Source organism: Drosophila kikkawai, chromosome 3R (assembly GCF_030179895.1).
Source record: "Drosophila kikkawai strain 14028-0561.14 chromosome 3R, DkikHiC1v2, whole genome shotgun sequence".
Taxonomy (NCBI): Eukaryota; Metazoa; Arthropoda; class Insecta; order Diptera; family Drosophilidae; genus Drosophila; species Drosophila kikkawai.
Window position 1 is genome coordinate 8,691,026 of NC_091731.1, and position 21,359 is coordinate 8,712,384.

At 42.2% G+C, this 21,359-nt stretch overlaps 2 protein-coding genes across 8 annotated transcripts in view; one reads left to right on the forward strand and one right to left on the reverse strand.

Annotated features, from left to right (window-relative positions):
- The window catches only part of Dys (Dystrophin), a 178,441-nt gene that overhangs the window by 15,609 nt on the left and 141,473 nt on the right, over positions 1–21,359 (forward strand). For 4 of the 7 annotated variants that reach the window (XM_041774457.2, XM_041774456.2, XM_041774464.2 and 1 more), the window contains exons 2-13: positions 3,841–3,995; positions 4,391–7,846; positions 7,916–8,230; positions 8,297–8,602; positions 8,662–9,164; positions 9,381–9,468; positions 10,974–12,002; positions 12,101–12,321; positions 12,375–12,536; positions 12,599–12,758; positions 15,579–15,674; positions 15,730–15,877. In XM_041774457.2, the coding sequence (XP_041630391.1) occupies positions 3,841–3,995; positions 4,391–7,846; positions 7,916–8,230; positions 8,297–8,602; positions 8,662–9,164; positions 9,381–9,468; positions 10,974–12,002; positions 12,101–12,321; positions 12,375–12,536; positions 12,599–12,758; positions 15,579–15,674; positions 15,730–15,877 (6,639 nt within the window). The remainder of the gene's footprint in view (positions 1–3,840; positions 3,996–4,390; positions 7,847–7,915; positions 8,231–8,296; positions 8,603–8,661; positions 9,165–9,380; positions 9,469–10,973; positions 12,003–12,100; positions 12,322–12,374; positions 12,537–12,598; positions 12,759–15,578; positions 15,675–15,729; positions 15,878–21,359) is intronic. The other 3 variants (XM_041774467.2, XM_041774468.2, XM_041774469.2) reach the window with 1 other exon arrangement.
- The window catches only part of LOC138928890 (uncharacterized), a 57,081-nt gene that overhangs the window by 12,986 nt on the left and 22,736 nt on the right, over positions 1–21,359 (reverse strand). The window lies entirely within an intron of this gene.

The window sequence follows — 21,359 nt, forward strand, 5'->3', positions numbered from 1 at the left end:
CTTAGTTAATAAAAATGTGAAGGAACAAGGCTTAAGCTGGAGCAGCAAAGATATCGATTAAAAATTCAACAAGAAAGAAAGCTAACTTCGGCACGCCGAAGTTTGTATACCCTTGCAGATATTATTTCATTACATGTTACCTATACTTATTATGTTTACAGTTTGACAGTTACAGTTTTGCATTCCCAGCTTTACATTTTGTATACATCTACCGATCGGTTTATATGGCAGCTATATGATATAGTTGTCCGATTTTTATGAAATTTATACCAAAATTCTAGAACAATAAAAAAAGCCTATATCTCAGAGTAAATACAAATACGTTGAAAAACAACGAAGCTATAATTTTTTTCCTATTAATTTCCCGATCGTTCCTATGGCAGCTATATCATATAGTCCGATTTTCATAAAATTTTTACCAAAATTCAGAAATAATATAAAATGGCCATATGGTGCAAAAATATTGAAAAACAGCAAAGTTATAATTTTTTTCTAAAAATTTATCGGACATTTGTATGGCAGCTATATGATATAGTCGTCCGATCCGGCCCGTTCCGACATATATAGCAGTGAGAGTATATAGAAGACTATATGCAAAGTTTGATTCAGATAGCTTTTAAATTGAGGGACTAGTTTGCGTAGAAACGGACAGACGGACAGACGGACATGGCTAGATCGCCTCGGCTGTTGATGCTGATCAAGAATATATATACTTTATAGGGTCGGAGACGTTTCCTTCACTGCGTTGCAAACTTCTGACTGAAATTATAATACCCTGCAAGGGTATAAAAATTATAAATGAGAGTCCCGCTCGGCTTTGCCTTCGATTGCGATGCATACGCTCTCTGATTTGGAAGACGATCTAATTTTTTCAGAATGTTTTTCCAGGGTAAAAATATAGTTTATCAATAATGAATTTTTTTAATTGGCACAGTAGTTTTTTTAGTTTGCTTAAAGCATGCATAAATAAAGTACAACTGTTGAATCTTAATTTTAGTAGTATAATACAAACATTTAAATAAAAACTAGTCTTTTAACTATAGAATATTAGGAGCAAACTTGATTTTAAATTGCTTCCATATTGCGTTGTTACTATTTTCGAAATGATATTGTTCATTTGTATAACAGTTAGATGATATGGTGATCCTATTCGGGGCATTCTGACAAAGTTACCTGAAAAAGGTAATGCAATTATAAATGCATAAACGAAGATTTTGCCAAGTTTTCTTAACAACAGTCACTCAAATAGAAATGTTTGATTGATGTCACTCCGTAGTGCGATAAAATATGAAAAGATTATATAATGTTAAGGATGCCTCCTTTTCTTCTACTTCTCTTTTTATAACCTTGTCCCTCTAATTTTAAGTTATCTGACTACTATATATGTCAGAATGGGCAGGATCAGACGTCTATATCATATAGTCGCATTAAAAACAATAGGATAATTTGTAAGAAAACACTTTAAGCATATTTTTATTTACTCTGAGACATGGCCATTTTGTATAATTTCAAAATTTTTATTTCAATTTTATACAAATCGGACGACTATATAATATAATTATCAGAAGAATTTAGAGAAAAATGTAAAGCTGTAAATGTAAAACTGTAAATAATATTAAATATTTCATATCTGAAATATTGTTATTTATATGTTTTATATCCTGTTAGTTTTGAGTCGATTCTTAACGAGCCAATTGAAAACTTCACGGGTATACAAACTTCGGCATGCCGAGGTTTGCTTCATTTCTTGTTTATTCCTAAATTATGACTTAAATGACAGGAATTTTCTTAAAATTGTACACTTCTACATTACATTTATAGAGGTATCTTTAAGGGGGTCTTCTCATTGGGCAACTTTTTTTTCGATTTTTTTTTTGCATTTATTTATAGCTTGGGATGTTGTGTATATGTCCCCAAAAGGATTTTTAGAAATTCGAAATACTTTAGAAGATACAGCCTTTTTTGTGAAGCAAGGTCTTCGCAAAATGAGCTTTTTTCAAACTTCAAACGCGTTTATCTCGAAACCACGTTATCGAACTGGCGGCCATGATATCTCCAGTTCAACTGAACCGATTTTCATGAAACAAAGTGGAATCGACGCATAATTGTCACCATTCTCGGGTGACGGAACAGATTTAAAAAAAAAATTTTTTTTTATTTTTTTTTATATATTTTTTTTACACTAAACTACAAAAAAAAGCCCGAAATCGAAAATTTTTTTTGAATGGCCGCCATTTTGTTTAAAAAAATTTTAAAAAAATCTGTTCCGTCACCCGAAAATGACATCTATTCTGATTATAACACCGTTTTTTTTTTTTCATTTTTGACGCTCTGGAGACCCTGAATCGTGGCCGCCAGGACGACACCTTTTTTTTCGATCACCAAGTTTGAAGTCTCATTACTCTTTGAACAACCCTCGTATCGAGGCAAGAACAACTTTTTAGTTACTTTGAACATTTTTGAATACAATAAATAAAAAAAGTTTTCAATTATTCTTTGCGTTTTCAAATAAGAATTTTTTTAAAGAGGGTCCAAAAAACGGCTTTTGAGTGAGAAGACCCCCTTAAAGTAATTAATTTTAGTTTGAATATAAAATGTATTATATTATAATATTATTTATCCCTATGGAGGATTAAACTCAAGTAAAGAAAATTTTATAAAATTACTCTACTTCTGAACTGTTCATAATCTGAATATAATGTTCAAGTAGAACACTTAAAGAATCCTCTTACCACTTTTCATGAGCTTAGAACCCATTGATTAGCCTCTTACATAAGTTGTAATTAGCCCCACCCGGCATACACTTTGAGTTTTGCTTCATCACCTCATCACCAAACCGATTAGAACAAGTTAATTACGGTAATCGGCTCAGAAAGTTGTCCAAAGCGTGACATACCTAGGTTTTCTGTGCATTCCGTGTCCTGTCAAGTTTTCACAAGCCCAGTTCACCTGTCAGCTTGCATAGAACATAGAAAATCCGTCAAATCGGGTAATATATTGCAGTAATTACTTACCGCCGAATAAAACACAAATCGATCAGTAATTACACGCAAGCCGCTGCCAATTCATTTAATTGTCTGCTCAAGGCGGCCATCAATCAGAGACTTCTTCCAGCGAGCGATGCAAATTGCTTTCGTCCAGATTGAGTTGCGGTTTCACACAAAACTAACAAATGACGCACACAAGAAGGTGGTACAAAATATCGCAGCACAGAAAAAAGTATTTGCAAAATGGGGAATAAAATTATTAAATATTACTGTAGGTAAAAGTTATTTATTATCTTTGTACGCTTTCGTAATAATAACATATGATAAAATTTCCCTACCTATTCACACACAAAATATACAAGTATAGTATTTCCAATTTAATTTTTTTTTCATTTCCATTGGTTTAAAATTAAGTAGTTGAAATACTTAATTATTTATATTATTTACACATGATTTATTAGAATAAAATATAAATTTGTTCCTGTGTAATTCGATCTCTATATGCTGACCAGAGCTCGCCTCTCAGAGATCCAGGCACAAAACTGCAAGCGACGTCTCCGCTAATTGATTTCGAGCGAGTGATTTGGCACGTTTTGTTGCAGTTCATTAGCGAAGTTGGACTGCGCTGAGTTGCGTTTTGGGTTGGGCCCTTGCCATAGACAAGACTGGGGCCTGGATTCCGCAAGTTGCGTTCCATAGTCTCTTTGGGCTGGGCCTGGGTCTGGCGCGATGGCCTACAATCTGACATTAAAGCCAGCAGACTTGGCTCGAGGTTAACGAAAGAAAGAAAGTTGGCAACGATTTTGGCACTAATGGATCTAACCACCTTCCACTTCTCTTTTCCCCCCTTCAGATGAACGACAGCACATACAGAAGAAAACCTTCACGAAATGGATCAATTCACATCTCATCGATACCCAGTGCACGCCAGTGAAGGACCTGTTTCTGGACCTGCGGGACGGACACCGCTTGCTGGCCCTGCTCAGCACCCTGACACAAACACAGCTGGTTAGTATATATAATTTATGAATAATGATGGGTGGCCCAGGTTCGAGAGATTTATTGGGTCGCACAAGAGACTTAAGAGGGTCCAAGCTCTTTCCTTGTTTTTTATTTTTGCTTAGAAACATATTTAACGTTTACAATAATTCTGGCTAAAGTTATACAATCTAAAATTATATATATAGGCAAGAGTATAAAAGTAAAATAAAACAAATTATTATATATAAATTATACCAAAACTCTCCAAAATAAGAATTAGTTTCCAATTGATTCCCAAAAATAACTGTCTGAAAGTTTCCTTTTATTAGTGAAAATATAACTTAACTTCAGACTTCTTACTTGCTTGTTCTGGTTAAAGTTAAAATATTAAATCCGTGTTGCATTTCGGTTTTTTTTTTCAGAAACCCGAAAAGGGTCGCATGCGAGTGCACCACATCAACAACTTGAACAAGGTGATCCACGTGATCCAGCAGCATGGCGTTAAGCTGGTGAACATCTCTAGCGACGACATAGTGGGCGGCAATGCCAAGCTGACCCTGGGCCTCATCTGGTTGATAGCGCTGGAGTTCAATGGCCAACATCTAGTCAAGAGTCATTCGAGCAACGGAGTGGAAAAGTCCCTATTGGCCTGGGCTCGGCAATACACGGAGCCCCATGGCTTGCCGCTCGGCGATTTCTCCAGTTCCTGGGCCGATGGACGGGCCTTCCTCATGATCCTGGATGCGCATGTGGGGGAACTGAATCTGCAGGCGGCTCTGCAACAGCACGCCCTGCAGCGTCTCCACCTGGGATTCGATTTGGCGCACCGGCACTTTAAGATCGAAAAGTTGCTAGATCCCGAAGATGTTCACACACACAAGCCGGATAACAAGTCGATCCAGATGTACGTGATGTGTTTGTACCACGCTATGGAATCGATGAGGACCCGAGAGCAGGATCAGGACCAGGAGCAGGATCAAGATCCGGGAAGAGTGCCTTGCACAAGCATCACGGACTTGGATGAGGTGCCACTGGACAATGATCGCGCCAGCTTGGGGATTTACACCTCTGATAGTGCTGGCAGCATGGACCAGAGATCTTCGGAGGAACTGAAGGGCTCCGCCATGCGACCTTTGAGCACTGCTACCAATGCTAGTGTGGAGATCAGCGGCTACCAGACAGCTCTGGAGGCGGTACTCACCATGCTTCTGGAGGATGAGCAGCTGCTCTCGCAGGATCTACCCGATCCGCAAGACTTCCAGACAGCCAAGCTGCAGTTCCACGAAAACGAAAGCTTCATGCTTAAATTGACGGAACACCAGGAGTACGTCGGCGAAGCTCTCGAGGAGGGAAGCAACCTTATCAACGAGTCCCAGAAGGCGGGAGCCGGTCTCAGTCAGGAGGATCAGAATGAGGTGAGGCAGCAGATGGTGTTGCTCAACGAACGCTGGGAGACCCTAAGATTGCGAGCTCTGGACGTCCAGGCGAAGATCCTAATGCGGCTGGCCGAGTTCCAGAAACAGAAGCTCGAGCAGCTGCGCCAGTTCCTTACCAGCGTAGAGGACCGTATTTCCCACATGAGCGATATAGGACCCACCCTGGGGGAGGCGGAAAAGCAACTCCTAGAGGCCCGCCAGCTGAAGTCAGACCTGAGCGAGCAACAGGAACTGGTGGACAGTCTCAGCAGCATGGTGGTCATTGTGAACGATACTTCCGGTAACTTTAATGATCTTGAAGATCGGTTGAGTGCCCTGGGAGAACGGTGGTCGCACGTAGTCAAGTGGAGCGATCTCCGAACGGAGAAACTGCAGCAGTATAAGTGCATATCGCGGTGGCTGGATGCTCGGGAGCAGGATCTTAAGCTGATGGAGAGCCGGGATGTGACCGACGTGGGCGGCATAACGCAACGCATCAATGAACTGAACTACTGTGCCAAGGATCTGCTGGAGCTCCAGAGATACCTCATAGATCTGCGACAAATGGTGGCTGCTACCCTGCAAGATGGCGACGACAAGGGGGAGCGGGTTCTGGTCCAGCTGGAAAGCTACGAAGATCGCCTGGATGCCTTAAAGCAAATTGTCGAGGTGCAAACCGTGCGAATCGAGACAAAAGGCTTTAACTTCGGACGCGATCGAGCCAGCTACGACGATAGTCGGGTAGTGCGTCCGGAGGGATGGCTGGACTATCAAATGATCATTAGGTTCGGTGATGAGGAAGCTGAAGAGGAGGAGGAACACGATTTGGCCAGCAAAAAACGTAAGCTACGGAATGCCGACAACTTCTACGCGCTAGAAACTCAGATCGTGGAGCATTTTGCCCACGTCCAGGAGGTGGAGCAAAAGCTGCAGCAATTGCAGAGGCAAAGTCTCCGGCAGCAGGTCGATGTGCTCAAGGAACTGCAGGCGGAAACAAGCCGACGCAGTGGTACTCTGCCGGAACTAAAAAAGCTCTACGAGGTGTGCGAACTGGAAGATCCTTCGAGGAACCTCCTGCTGGAGGAAACCAATATCAAGCAGCTGGAGCAACGATACTCAGCTCTGGCTCAAAAACTAAGCAGTCAACAGAGTGAGAGCAACACGCTCTTGGCCAAGGAAAAGTATTACAATAGCCTCACAGGATTCAAGTTAGTCCTGGCCGACTCCAGGGATTGGTACAAGCAGCACGCTGGCTCAGCCAGTGGCAAGGAACTGGAGCAGCGTCTCAGCCACATGGAATCTCTGGCATCGGAGATTTCGGAGGCCAAGACGGCCACCGAGGAATTGGACGACCAATTGCTGGAATGGAAGCAGGACTTTGGCCTGTTCTACGACAGTTGGCACGACATGAAGCACGCTCTGCAGGCTTTGATCCAACAAAGGGGTGGAGAAAGCCTCTCCAGGCAGTTGAAGCAAGTGCAAGACTTTGTGGCCAAGGTGTCCAACCAAAAGGTTCGAGTTTCCAGTCTGGAAGTAATGCAGAAACAACAGTATTTGCTGAATCAATTGCTGGACGAACTAGAGTCCCTCCGTCCTACCTATGATCACTTGCCCCGGCACCTGCTCAGCGAGGAACTGCAGGCCACCTGGCAGAGACTTCCGGAGCAGCTAAACGAGCGTGTGATCAAGCAGACTACGGCTATTGAGAATTTAAACCACTTTACAGCGGAATACAATGCCATTATAGCCATACTGCGAACTGCTTCGGACAAGAAGTCGGACGGAAGTGAAGGTACTGGAAGCCAGGACCTCCGCAAGCTGGAGATCGATGTAATCAGCGCTAGGAACTTTAGTGAAATTTTGATCAAAGATGCGGAACCTGGCCAGAAGGAATCCCTGCAATCGCAGATAAGAGCTCTGAATGCTCTTTACGACCAAGTGGAGCAGCTGCATCGTGAGAAGAAGCAACAGCAGTCGGCCCTTCAATCCCAGATCGAGCTCATCCAGCAGCGACTGAAGCAAACGGATCACTGGCTTACTGAGCTGGAGACCAATACACCCAAGTCTGGGATAAGCGATATAGGCAACTCCAACGAGCTCTTCCAGAGCAAGAGTCGCTTCCAGACACTCAAAGAAACCTGCGAACGGGAGACAGTCCAGTTCAGGGAGCTCAACGAGCTGGGCGGCGAATTGCTACTCCAAATGGACGAGCTGCAGGACAAGGACAAGGAATCCAGGTACGGATCGCTGGCCAAGCAGTTTACCCGCCTTAACGCCCGTTGGACGGAGGTCACCGAGCGGGTCTATGCCAAGACCGCTCTGCTCGAGCATATATCCACGCAACTGGGCGAGTTCAAGAAGTTCATGGTGAGCGAGACGGGTTACCTGGACAGGTTGGAGAACAAGATACGCAACACTCCCGAGAATGCAGCGGACGCGGAGGAGATTATGGAGGAACTTGATGTGAGTGTGACTGATTTCTATTATAAATTTTATGATTAATTCTATATATTTTATGACCTTTTAAATTAGGATCTGGAGAATGTCCTGCGCTCGCACTCTGAGGAATGGCTGGAGAAGATTCAGGAAATTGGCGCTGAGCTAATTGACAACGAATTCATGGCCGACTCCATGCGCGGGGATATCGATGGCATTGTGCAACGGTGGACGCAGCTCCAGCAGCAGGCCAAAAAACGCACCGAGCTTCTAGAAGAGAAGGTCAGCGAGGCGGAACAGTCAGAGAAATGCATTGTGCAATTCGAGGCGTGGCTGACCCGGGTGGATGAGATTCTCAGCGATCATCTGGAAAACGATGTGACTATTGAGGATCTGCCAGAGGATTTTCAGGTAGCTATCAAAGATTAGGTTCCTAAATTAAGATTGTTATTGTATTTAATTTCCTTTTCTTAACAGCGCTTGGCTCGTGAATTTGTGGCCAATGAGCAAAACTTCAAGGAAATTCCTGAACTTATTGCCGAGCACACGAGGAATGGCAAGATCGGAGCCGCCAATCGGCTCCAGGAGCAGCTCAATCTGATGGAGCTCAGGTTCAAGGCCTGCCAGGCCAAGCTCAGCAAGTGCACCGCCCCCCAGCCTGCCTACGAATCCCGATTAAATCGGGCCTATGGTGATCTACGGAATGTGGAGCGATCCACCTTAGTTCTGGATGTGGCTTCTGCCGGACCCAGCACAGTGCAGGCGCAGTATCAAAAGTGCTTGGTAAATATATAGAAAAATATTAAATAAAATGTTTATATTTCAGACGTTTTCTTCCCCAGCAAATTTACCGCACTTTGTCGGAGATCAAGGCGGAGATCGAAAGCACGATCAAGACAGGACGAAGGGTGTGTGAGGACAGGTACACCAAGTCCCCCAAGCAGCTGAGCCAGCGGATCGATGCATTGAAGCACCTGTACAATGCACTCGGCGAGAATGTGACCCAGTCGAAGGCCTTCCTCGAAAGCTTGCTCACTTTGGCCAGGCAGCTAGAGGAGTGCTTCGATTTGGCGGACACACTCATCCGTCGCTTTGAGTCGCCGCAGGAGGTGCACGACCGCAACTCCATACTGCTGGAGTTCGAGGATGTGCTGCGAAGGTGCGAAGCGCAATACAACGAGTATAGCAAGTCCTGTGACCAGAGCTGCATGGTTGACACCCGCCAGCGGATCGACGGATTGAAGGCTGTTTACCACAAGCTGACCAGTGCTGACATCATCAAGCGGCTGCGGGAGATGAAGGCCACCCTGCAAAATCTGGACAACATTTCCCTGGAGACCTTAAAGTGAGCAAAGAATTGAGGGTTGCACCATCCAGTTTTAGAACAAGTATTTAATATTAGTTTACTTATATTTCCTGGGTTTATAGATAGTGATTTGAAAACGTCTATGTTGTTCTGCAGTTTCATTTAATTGTTAAAATAGAAAAACATTCGATATCCCGGCTGGTGCAACACCTAATCCATTTTTCTCACGCTGTACTAATGCCAATTGTATTGCAGAGCAATGGAGCATGACCTGAAGGAGATAAATGTGCCTTCGAATCCGGAAATTGAGAAACTGCAGCAGCAAGTAATTGCAATTGTCGTGGTGAGTCTGAGCAAGCAAACAAATCTTCTTAATTACGCCAAGCTTCTTCTTCCGCTCTGTCTCACCAATCCTCCTGTCCTCTCACTTTTAAATTATGTAAGCAACATCCTTTCTTTTATTCTGTGTCTGTGTTGTGTCTATCGGTTTTCATTTTTCCCTTCTCCCCGGTATGTGTGTCTTTATTTGCTTACCTCACATTTCGCTTTTACATCGGACACCCATCGCACCTCATCTCATCTCTCATTCCCCCGGGACTGCAGCAGGCTGGCTGCTTCTACTTGAACACCTTTTGGCCTGGCTCAAAGCGAATGGAATTGGGTTTCCTTTTCTCTCAGCTTTTACTTCTGTTTCACATCATTCGATTTATCAGCATGAACAGAGAACTAATGTAAAATTTAAATCGTAGTCAATGGCAGAAGAAATGGGATAAGATTGACATTTCTGTAAACAGCATTTAAAGGGTCTATAAATATTTGCATCGCCTTTTCACATCTTTGGAAGTTTAAGTTGAAGTTTAAATTGAACTGAAGAGTTGAGGTTTTTCTTTATTTATAGAAGTTTTAACAAATTTAAGAAAGTTTTAAACAATTTAGTATACATTCAATTTTAAAATCTTTAAATGTAAATTTCATAATGATTGAAAATAGAGTTTGAACTTATCTTTTAGAAAAATACAAAAAAAGGCATTTAATTATACTGCTAAATATAATTCTCTTCAAAAATGTATAGTTTTACGGAATTTTTCGTTAGTTAGTTCTTAAATAAACGCTTTAAATTTAACTTAATGTTACTACTAAGTAATCCTTTAGGCCTCTAAAACACTATCCTACAACTAATTAGACCTTAACCACTTACTACTCTACATAAACTGCTACTATTATTTACTCTGGCTGTAATATACATATTTATTTTACCCAACTCATAATTGTATTTATTTTGATAATTCCATAAACCATTAAAAAATGTTTTCACATAAAAAAAGATCTAATCAAGAACCTACCACATTTACCAGTGTGTGTAAGTGGCAAATCCACCATATCACCCCAGCTAAAGAACAAACCATAATTACTATAAATACTCAAACAAACCAGAAATCACCGTATCACTAGAGCTCTACGGGGTCTAACTTTGGTGTCATTTTCACGCTTCCAATTTTTAATGTGTAGAGTTTTATACCTGAATATCCCCTCTAATTGTTGTTGTTGTGGCGTTCAATTGGTTGCGGCTGCGTCAAATGTCCAAACCATGTATCCCAAAATCAACATAAAACGTAATCCTTCCAAACCACCGCTCACCACCACCAACACCGCTCACCGTCAAACCAGCGCTAATAAATGGCCACCGCTTTTTAAATGGAGAGTTGTACCTAAATGTAAAAATATACCTACATAACTTTGCACCAAGGCTTCATGGGCTTTCAGAAATGCATTTCCTTAGCTTTGAAGAGTTTGGAGGGAGCTTGTAGTGTCTTGTAATTTATAGCAAACTATGCGTTTATTGTGCAGGATGCGCTAAAGACGCGTTTCAATGAAGCCACAACGCTGGCTCCACAAAAGTCTCCAGTCGCGGATGATGACACGGAAATAGTGGTGGTCAGCGATACGGTGCGACAGCGACGAGCGCGAACTCCGCAGTCAGGGGAATCCCCCTCATCGACCAACACCAGCGCCTCACAGTCGCCAACGAAAGCCGTAGAAGCGGCCACGAGTGGCGACCAAGTCTTGCCCGATGTCCTGCCCCCGCAAACATTCCGCTTGGCCGAGTCCAGTACATTGTTCTCCCAGATCTCCCTGAATCCCGACAAAGTCTCCAAAACTCCACCCCCCAAACCGGCGAAAACCAAACGAAAGGCTCCGACCTCGCCCGCCCAAGTTGTGGAGATTAAGGTGAAGAACATCCAGAACGACAAGATGTCAGTGCAAAATATCGCCCTGGAACCTCAGCAGGGTGAGATCGTGGACACCGTCAATATACTGGAGAGTGTGGAGCCCTTTGTCCCCGAGTATGTGGAGACCGTGCAGATTGTGGATCTATCCGAGGACTCTGACTCATCGGCTCGAGTAGATAGCGATGGCAAGGAGGTGCGACGCTCGAAGAGCAAGCATTCCCTCAACGACTCTCCGCTGCCAAGGGTTTCGGATAATGACGAAGAGGAGGAGAAGGGCCTGCTCCGTCCGGAAGCGGGCAATACAAGCACCCCCTTCCTGCGAGTCGAGAAGCATCGCATCTCCTTTGACGAGAAGCGCAAGCGAATAGCCAACGAACGAGATATCCTGCGTGATTCCGAGGAGGAGGAACCCAAAACGCCAGATACTCCCAGGACGCCGCAGGTCTCGGTCTCTAAGCCGAAGCGCTGGCGCCAACTACAGCCAGAATTGGATGCCTTGGAGCCGGAGTCACCCGGTCGCGATAGTTTCTATAGTCCCGACAAAGAGTCCGGTTTCGATGTTGAGCCCCTCGTGTTTTCCGACGATGAGGATATACCGCGTTTCTCGCTGGAAATGACACCAACAATTGACTCCGATAGTGATACGGTAATTTGGTTAAATGCCCAGCTAGATTTATATAAGTTTGCCTGCCTTGAAGAGTCGATCCTTACCTGAGAGTGCTTTTCAATGTTTGCCCCCCACAGAGTCGAATTGAGACGAAGCCCAACTCGTTCTTGAGCAAGGTCCTTGACTCGATGCCATCGCCAGCGGATGACTCGAATGTCACCCTGAAGAGTCCCCTCAGTGAGCTGGAGCCGCACACCCTGGACGATCGGGTCCGGGAGTTCGATAAGCAGGCCAAGCAGATGATATACAAGCTGAAGCTAACCAAGGCCAAGATCGAACAGTGCCACGAGAGCGAGGCGTAAGATTCAACATGCATTTAATGACCTATGTAATTACAAGCAAATTTAATAGGGATGATCTCCGCCTGCTGATTGCTCCGGATGCAGCCACCTTGATATCCCAAGGGGACTCTCTGGTACTGGAGACCCATGGCAAACAGGGAAGCATATCCCGACTGGTGATGCGCACACAAATTATTCTGCGGGAACAGTTCCGCGAAGTGCAGCAAGCGAGGTGAGCGTCTGCCAAAAATCCCATAAATTCTATTTTATTTACAAGACTTGTGTTTCCCATAGATCCAAGACCTCGGGAAGCGGAGCTCCAGCTCCCCCATTGGACAGTGTCAACATCGAGGAACTCGTCACAAAGGGACTGCGTCGCATTAATGTCCTGATAGAAAAGCCCGTTGATCTAAAGTCCAGTGGTGATCTCGAGAAGCGCATGGAGGATATCAACGTAAGTGGCCAAGTCTGGCAAAATGCCAAAATTTGAGGTGACAGAATAGAAAAGTATAATTTCTTAAGACTACAATTAAATAATTCTATTTGAACGCTGCAATTAGTCATTTATTCGGCTTGCTGCTTTGGCCACAAGTTAATTGACCCCCTAAGAATCTTCGTTCCTATATGTATGGTATGTCTATATATGCATGTGCAGTGGCCACAATAGCTAAATGGGCCCATTAGAAGGCCCAAAAATAAACACATCTGACACAGTTACACATCTGTGTGCAGTTGGAGGGCGGTGAGGAGTAAGCAGCTCACAAGTGAACACAATATTTAGTGGGTCACAAATAAGAGAGAGATCGATCAGTCGAGGGACTGAGATTTTCAAAGAGATTTTAAGAGATTCTGTTGCAGTTTGCTGTCTGCCTTCGAAGAGCAATGTGGCTTCTTGTCATGTTTGATTACATTTTCTACATCATTTTCAACATTTTAATGATGGATTGCAACATGAAAAGATTTAATAAGCTGCCATTTCGAATAGAAATCTAATTTTTAATGTTTTAGTTATTTTGTACGATATTTTTAAACTAAATTGTGCGATGATGTTTGAAGATTGAAGTAGAATTATTATTTTAATATAAACAACAGACAAAAATCTATTAAGCTAAGTCACATTGTTTGTCAGAAGTCACCTATATCAGGCTGTTTCTCTCTTCAGCATTTTTCTTTTATTAATGCCCATATGATACAGTAATGCAGTTTTCATTAATTAGCTACTTCATTAGAACCTTGAAAGAGTCAACTATATGTGTAATTTTGTGTAATTTTGCTTGAATTTTGCTTGGATTATTTTGGTAATACGACTACGGTCACACCGACCGTAAAAGGTAAACAAAAAAAAACGGCGGCCTTTCGCGGCGTATTATTATGAATTTCTGAATTCCTCGTCGAAGTATTATTGCATAAATAAATGCAGAATCCTTTAAATTTATGTTTTTAACCTATAATGCTTAAAATTTTTTTAATTATTACAAAAAAAATAATTTTAATTAATTTTACAGCGCAAGAACCTTGCTACCGCAAAACATATTATTTTTGCTAATTTTCTAATATATTTTCAGTTCAAAAAACAAGCGAAATGATATAAAAATAAAATTCTCATTGTGAGACCATACTGTCAATGAACTGGCTAATACATTTTTCAATTACAATTTTCTTCATTAAACCCGTATTTTGTTATCGAGTATCTAGTATATAATATGTAGATCTATCGATTACCGCGGCAATGAAGTAGCTAATGCATTATTCTAATGCATTAGAGCGCCATAGAGTCGTCTTGCTCGCACTTGTGTAAAACGCTATAGCGCTGTCAAATCTTTAATGAAGTCTCTAATTAATGCGGCAGTGTCATCCCACTATAAGGAATAGTTGATAGTTGAACATTTGAATAAAAGCTGCTAGAAATAGACAAATATTTAAATGAAACAAATTGACAAATATTCCTATACATTTTTTTATTATTCCCATTTTAAACTCTACAAACTGGCACACACAGAAAAAGCTTGACAAAAAACTAAAGATTTCGTGGCTGGCGAGTCTGGAACATATGATAAATCTAACAGTTTCAGCAAGTTCCATCCCTAGACAACAGAGTCATTAATCACTGCAGTCATTTGTTGTTTATTTTTATTTTTTATTTATTTATTTTTTTATGGCACCCGTGAGCGCAGCGACAAACGCCAGCGCTTCTTAAAAACAAAAAATCGAAAATAGAAAACATTTTGTTTTCTGAGAGGGGCAGAGAGAAGAACACAGAGCGGGAGAGTGGAGCATATGGGGGAAAATGTGAAAATGGGTAAAACTAATTTGAAAGAGGGGCAAATTCCGCCTCTCTTTGCCGGCGAATGTTGGGCCTTTGTTTTTATTTTCATATATTTTTTTTTGTTTGCTCCTCTTCAGTCGCATACGGTCTCTTTTGGACAGCGGTTGCAGTGCTTAAAATATTTTTTACATTTTTTGTTTCTTTGTTTGACTCGTTGATTGATTGTAAATTTGCGAAAAATTGTGTTTGGCGCGAAAAGAAAAATCAGCAGCAGAAATCGGACGACCGTCAACTGCGCTGCAACGGCAACAGTTTGCATCGCGCCACAGTGACGACCATCAAATGCAATTTTGTTGGTTGACAAACGCTGTTCGAGAGGTTGTAGGCCACACACACACTACCTTTCACATTCGCACACCTGAACACCCTCATCCCGCCCACTTGCTTTTGTTCTTTCCGGTGAGAGCGGCGGTTCCCTGCATGATTGCAGTTGAAATTGAATTCCAATCGCCGTTGGCAGCAGCACTTCTCCCAAGCGGTGGCCATTTTGCGTGTATGTGTTTGTACAGCTTCCGTTTCCGCTTAAAGACTGGAATTTATTGTTTACCTAAAGGACTCTTGTTGTACTGCATAAATTTGTGTTTCAATGGCTTAATCGAAGCTTTCTTTTAGATTTCTTATTTTGTATGAGACTGAAAATAAGGTTCTTGAAGCTCTCTCTCCATTATTAAATACATTTGTTTTTTTTTTTTTAATTGTAACTCTAATTAAAATATTTATTAAAAGATATATAATGCATTTTATTCATATTACATTTTAAACTTTATTTATTAGATTATTGGGTGAATATTTTAAATAACTTTGAGGAGGAGACCTTGACTTGTATAATTTTCTGTCAACTTGTATCTATTTTTATCCACTTCTAAGAATATTAATGGGCCCTTAAAATAGTTTTAAAAATTATAACAAAAATAAATAAGTAAATGCATTTCTCTGCTCATTTTGCAGGAGCGCCACGACGATTTACAGGTAATTGTCGGCGCCATCGGCAAGAACGACCAGATGCCGAAGGTCACGCCCCTCATGATGAACGAAATTGAAAAGGTTTGCCAGCGCATACACATCGCAGATCCTAGCTTTCACTTGTCCTCCTTTGCAGACCAAAAACAATTTGATGGCTCATGCGGATTCAATTGAGCTCTCGCTCACGGAACTGAGGAATGGCCCCCGAATTTCGAATGGCAAGGAGCGAGGTGGAGGAGGAGGAGATGCAGCCACCAGGAGTGCCACCATCAGCTGTCGGTCGGGTAAGCCAGCGCCCACTCAATACTCAATACCCAGTACTCAATTGTTTGTAATAGTTTTTATTTCGGGAGCTTGAAGGGATCCCAACCTAGGACAAGGCTGGGCAATGTTACTGTTGATTGCCGGCAAGTTGAATTGTCTTCAAATGTTTGCTTGGATTACGCTCGAGTTCGCTGCTTAAATGAGGGGAAAGTTGGGTGTCAAGTTGACTCTGGCAGAGTGGCACAACTTAAAGGCTAAGGGTTGCTCATCTAGTGTGTTTGCCCTGCTAAAAGTCAGTTTATTGAATGCTGATAGCAATTGCGAATCAGCCATTAAATTGGAAATATAAATTGCTGAACCTAATAAGCTGGCTTAGGTGTTGCTTGAATATTTCAGTACTCGTTTAATTGAATCTATCTATTAATTAATTGACGTAGTCAATTAAAATAAACATCCAGGCCCACTTCAAATCCCGGCCACTTGAATTTCATTTAAAATTTCCATTGATTAATGCTAGAGAAATATGTATTTAATAGTCATTCTTGGGCTAAAACCAAAATATGAAACCCGTTCGTAGATGTAAGACGCGGAAACTCTTGAAATAGCACGCACAAGTTGTTGTTTTCGTTTCGGATTGGTTTCCGTTTGCGTTTATTTAGATAGCGTGTTGATTTACAGATTGTGGTCCAGCTTGGTACAATACCAATTTTGGACAAAATTTAAAGAAATAAACTCACATTTAAAGTAAACCAAGTTCCGCGGCATCTAGCCTGGTTTGAAGTTGAATGTCTATCTGCATATTGCCGACTTTCTGGTAACATAGGTCACGTATATTGTCAGTCCTCCTTTCCTATTTTTCTTTGTAAGTTGTTTTTGAGGGGGAAAGGGCTATTCAGTCTCCAAATGGGCCATGTCAATGGCACTTTTGACATTTTATGTGAATGTTTTTGCTGTTGACTTTCCCGATGGGGTTGTACATGTTTTCCCGCCTTTCTGTTTCGAAAACAGACGCACACATATGTTGACGGATAAATATTGTAGTTAAAAATGGAAAGAACTTCATTCGTATTTCCGTTTTAGGCCAATTGAACTATTATAGTCTTACAAAAATTTTATTAATTTGAAATTTAACAAGTAAAAGAAGTAGTAGGACTAAAACTTAAAAATAAGAGACAGTCTCTTTGTCCTTTCCACTATCCCTAGACTTGGGCTTACTTAGCGGTAGATCGTAATATTAAATATTTAGGAGCGAATGAGAACTCTTGCTTTTTACGTTGAATATCACAAGTTGAATCTAGCGTTTGATATATTGATATTTTAAGTAGGGTAAGGTGGGGTAAAGCCGACCTAGTAAATGGTTTTGGCTATAAAATGTTTATTTTACATCGGATAAAGTCGTTATATATGTATACCAAATTAAAGGTTAGACTTTTGCGCAACGTTCTATGCATAGCATTTTATTCATACCTTTGAAAAGTTTTGAGATACAAGCGTTTTACGAAAAAGTTCATTTTTGCTATGTTCAAACCCGACCGCCTATGTTTTTGGTTGATTTAGTACAGATATAACCTAAATATAGGTTTTGCAATGATAAATCAATCAATGTTATGTTATATAATGGTAATAAAAGATAAAAGAATTAAAAAAATTAAAATAGCAAAATAATTAATCAGTATCATCTGATTCGCTGCTCAAATAGCTTGCTGGCGTTTTTTGGTTCGAGTTAAACGTCTGGTTGGCTGCGATGTTGATGGTTTTGGTGTGATTGTTGTTTTTTTTTGATTTTTTGCGGCAGGATTTACCCCACTATTTAGAGGTCGGATTTGCCCCACCACGTAATTTTTCATAAAAACGCAATTAAAAAAGAAATTATAAAAAAAAATTAACCAAACTTATATGCACTTTGTAGGACTTTATTCAAAGAATCTAAATCCACTTACCTTTTCATGCGATAACTTTGACAAAAAGAAATATCCTGCAGTTAATTATGCACAAAAATGAAATTCAAAATTGTGAAAACAAACTTGTTGTCGTTTGACCATCTCAATGTTGACTAATAAAATGCTGTCATACCACCATTTACATTGATTTCGATGCTCTACACGACAACACTAATATTATTTTGCGTAGTGCTTCCGATTTTCGAAAACAGAGGGAGGTCGGGTTTACCCACACTGTCGGATTTACCCCACCTTACCCTATATAAAAGGTATTATTTAATAAAGAATGTATTTGTTTAATTTAATTATATATTTAGCAAAAATGACAACCTTTTTTTTTTTTTTTTTTTTTTTTTTTTTTGGGTTGAGGAGGGGGAATGCCTCACGCATCTTCCCATTTGCCGTCGCAAAAAGGAGTATGTGGGGCTTGCACCCACTAAACCCCCCCCTCGTCGTTGGCCGTGTTTCCACCTCGGAAAAGCTTTCGCATTACTTCGAGGTGGCGCCAGTTAAGCGCTATACGCTCTCATCTTCTAACTGCGTCCAGGTTACCCAGCTGTCTCATCCAGATCAGGCTTCTTTGCTCGAAGGATGTTCTCCACGAATCTTGCGATGTGCTTCCATGCCGCTTCGCTGCCAACCATTTTTGTCACAATACTTTCAGGGGTTATTGTCCCAACCACTTCTTCCAAGGTCCTGCGCGCCGGTCCGAATTTTTCGCATTGAAAGATGGTGTGTTCAGCGCTGTCGATCTCCGCATCTCCGTATATGCATCTGGCATCTGTTCTTTTCCCTATCTTGTGTAGAAAGGAGGCAAAGTAGCCATGGCCTTTCAGCATCTGCGTGACGTAGTAATCCACGTCTCCGTGTTTCCTTGCGGTCCATGCTACCAGGTTTGGTAGCAGCCTAGCTGTCCATCTGCCTCTCCCTTCTGCTGTCCATCTTTCCTGCCATTGTCGGAGGGTTTCCTCTCTGGTCCGCTCGATTAGTGTCCTCGTCGTGTCTCCATCTTTTCGTCTTTCGTATATCCTTTTTCGCGCTTTGGCTAAAAGGTCGATTGGTATCGTGCCTGCAACTACTAGTGCCGCCGGACCGGATACCGTTCGATACGCGCTCGCGATTCGTAAAGCTATCGTTCTTTGCACCTCCTGTAGAGGTTTTGTCCTGCAGGCTATCTCAAGGGTCCCTGCCCAGATCTCGCATCCGTACAGCATGATTGCGTGGTTTATCTCCATTAGAAGCTTTCGTCTTGATGGTAATGGGCCGCCCACGTTGGCCATGAGTCTGCTAAGCGCCTTTGTAGTCTCGGTCGCTCTTTTCTTCGCCCCTTGTATGTGTGCACTAAATGTTAGTTTTGAGTCAAGTTTTACTCCTAGGTACTTTATGACCTTCTGCGTCCTTATAACATTTTCCCCTACTCTCATATCTATTTCTAGGGGGATCCTTCTCCTGGTAGCTAATAATAGCTCCGTTTTTTCATCCGCAAGTTTTAGATCGTGTGAGTTCAGCCATCTTTTTATACGTATCATTACTTGCGTCAGCTTGCGTTGTGCATACTCGGTATTCCGCGCTGTAATGACTGCGACTATTTCGTCTGCGTATCCCACGATAGTCGTGTCCTCTGGGATGTCTAGGTGGAAAATTTCGTCATAGCTGATGCTCCATAGCTCTGGTCCAAGTATTGATCCTTGTGCGGCTCCTGAAGTTATCTGCATGCCCCTGCTTTTGTTTGATACAGTAGTCGTCGGTTGTCAAGATAGTCCTGTATTATCCGAATCAGGTATCCTGGGATTTGGAATCGTCTTTTCAGAGCATCAATTATGTTGTCCCATCTAACGCTGTTGAAGGCGTTTTTAACGTCCAGAGTGGCCAGGAGCACTACCGGTCTCGAGAAGTGGTTGCCCTGTTGGCTGCTGAGAGCTTGGTTCACGACTTCTTGGATTGCTCCAATGGTCGATCTTCCTGGTCTAAATCCATACTGCCTCGGGGAAAGACCCCCTCCTCTTTCGATCGCTGCTGCTAGTCGTGGCTTGACCAATTTCTCTAGTAGCTTCCCGGTTGTGTTAAGCATGCATAATGGCCGATAAGCTGACGGGGTTAGGGGGTCTCCCTTGCCCTTGCTTATCAGGACCAATCGTTGCACCTTCCAAATGTCTGGGAATTTCCCGCTGGTAATGCATTCGTTATACATATCCAATAGGATATGGGGTCGGTTCTCCGCGATCGCTATTAGGGCTTCTGCTGGAATGTTGTCGGGCCCTGGGGCCTTCTTCCTTTTTAAGGTTTTTGTCGCTTTCAGTAGCTCGTCCTCAGTGAAGAGCTCGATCTGGTGTTCGGCTATAGGTGGAGTAGTCCTTGCTATGCTATTTGTATGGGCGGGAAATAGTGCTTTGACTTTTTGGTCCATTTGCTCTTCTTCTAGATCCGGTGTTGAATTTCTTGTTCTGAGCTTCTTCATCACGATTTTATATCCGAGCCCCCATGGGTCACTATTGACATCGTTGCAGAGGCGTTTCCATTTCTCCGTTTTGCTTTTTCGGATGGCAATATTTAAATCCTTCTTGGATTTCTTAAATTGGCTCTCTTCTTCTGTAAAGATCCCTCTCCGTCTAGCCCTCGTAAGGCGGCGTCTGTTTTTTATACACGTTTCTCTGAGAGCTTTTATCTCTTGGGTCCACCAGTACGCTTCTTGTCCTTGTCTGTGACGATTGCCCATTTTTGGCATTGCAGCGTTGCAGGCCTGCCTTATGGTTGTCATGTTGTTGCTGATTATGTTACCGCCTCTCTGTCGGTTCAGCCTTGCGTCAATTTCTCGAATAAGCTTTCCTTTGTCCAATCGATTAGCGTTCCATCCTTTCCTCGTTGGTGCTAATGTAGTCACTTCGTTTTCTGCTATGTCAAACATAATATAGCAGTGGTCACTTCCGTTGTAGGTATCAAGGACTTTCCAGTCGGCGATTTTGTGCGCGCGGTTTTCTGTCACTAGTATTATGTCGGGGATTGTGCCCACGTTCCCTACTCGATTGAATGTGGGTATTGCACCTACATTTGCTGTTAGCATCCCGGTTCTTGCGGCCATGTTTAGGACTCTACGGCCTCGAGAATCAGTTGATGGCATACCCCATTCCTGCGCTCTTGAGTTAAAGTCCCCAGCTATTATAAGGTTTCCACCTATATGCCTTGCGTTGTCTTCAATATCTTCAAGTTTCGTCTGGAAGGTCTGAATGTCGTCACTTGGGGTTAAATAGCAGCTGAATATCGTCCAGTTTCTAATTTGTGTGATGACGTGGCATCTTCCTTTTTTGTCACTTCTGTGTGGAGTCGTGGTGGGGTCCGGAATCCATATGGCCGCCGTCTTTGTGTCGTCTTCCAGCCAGAATCCTTCCTCCCGTTTCTTGTAGTGTTCGCTTATGATAACAACGTCAATTTGGTTTTCCAGCACGATTTGGTGCAGTAGGTCATTTGCCATTCTGCTTCTATGCATATTTGAATGCATACATAATGACAACCTTAAAGCTACATTTTTTATATCTATCTATTATCTGCTGACATCCATACTACA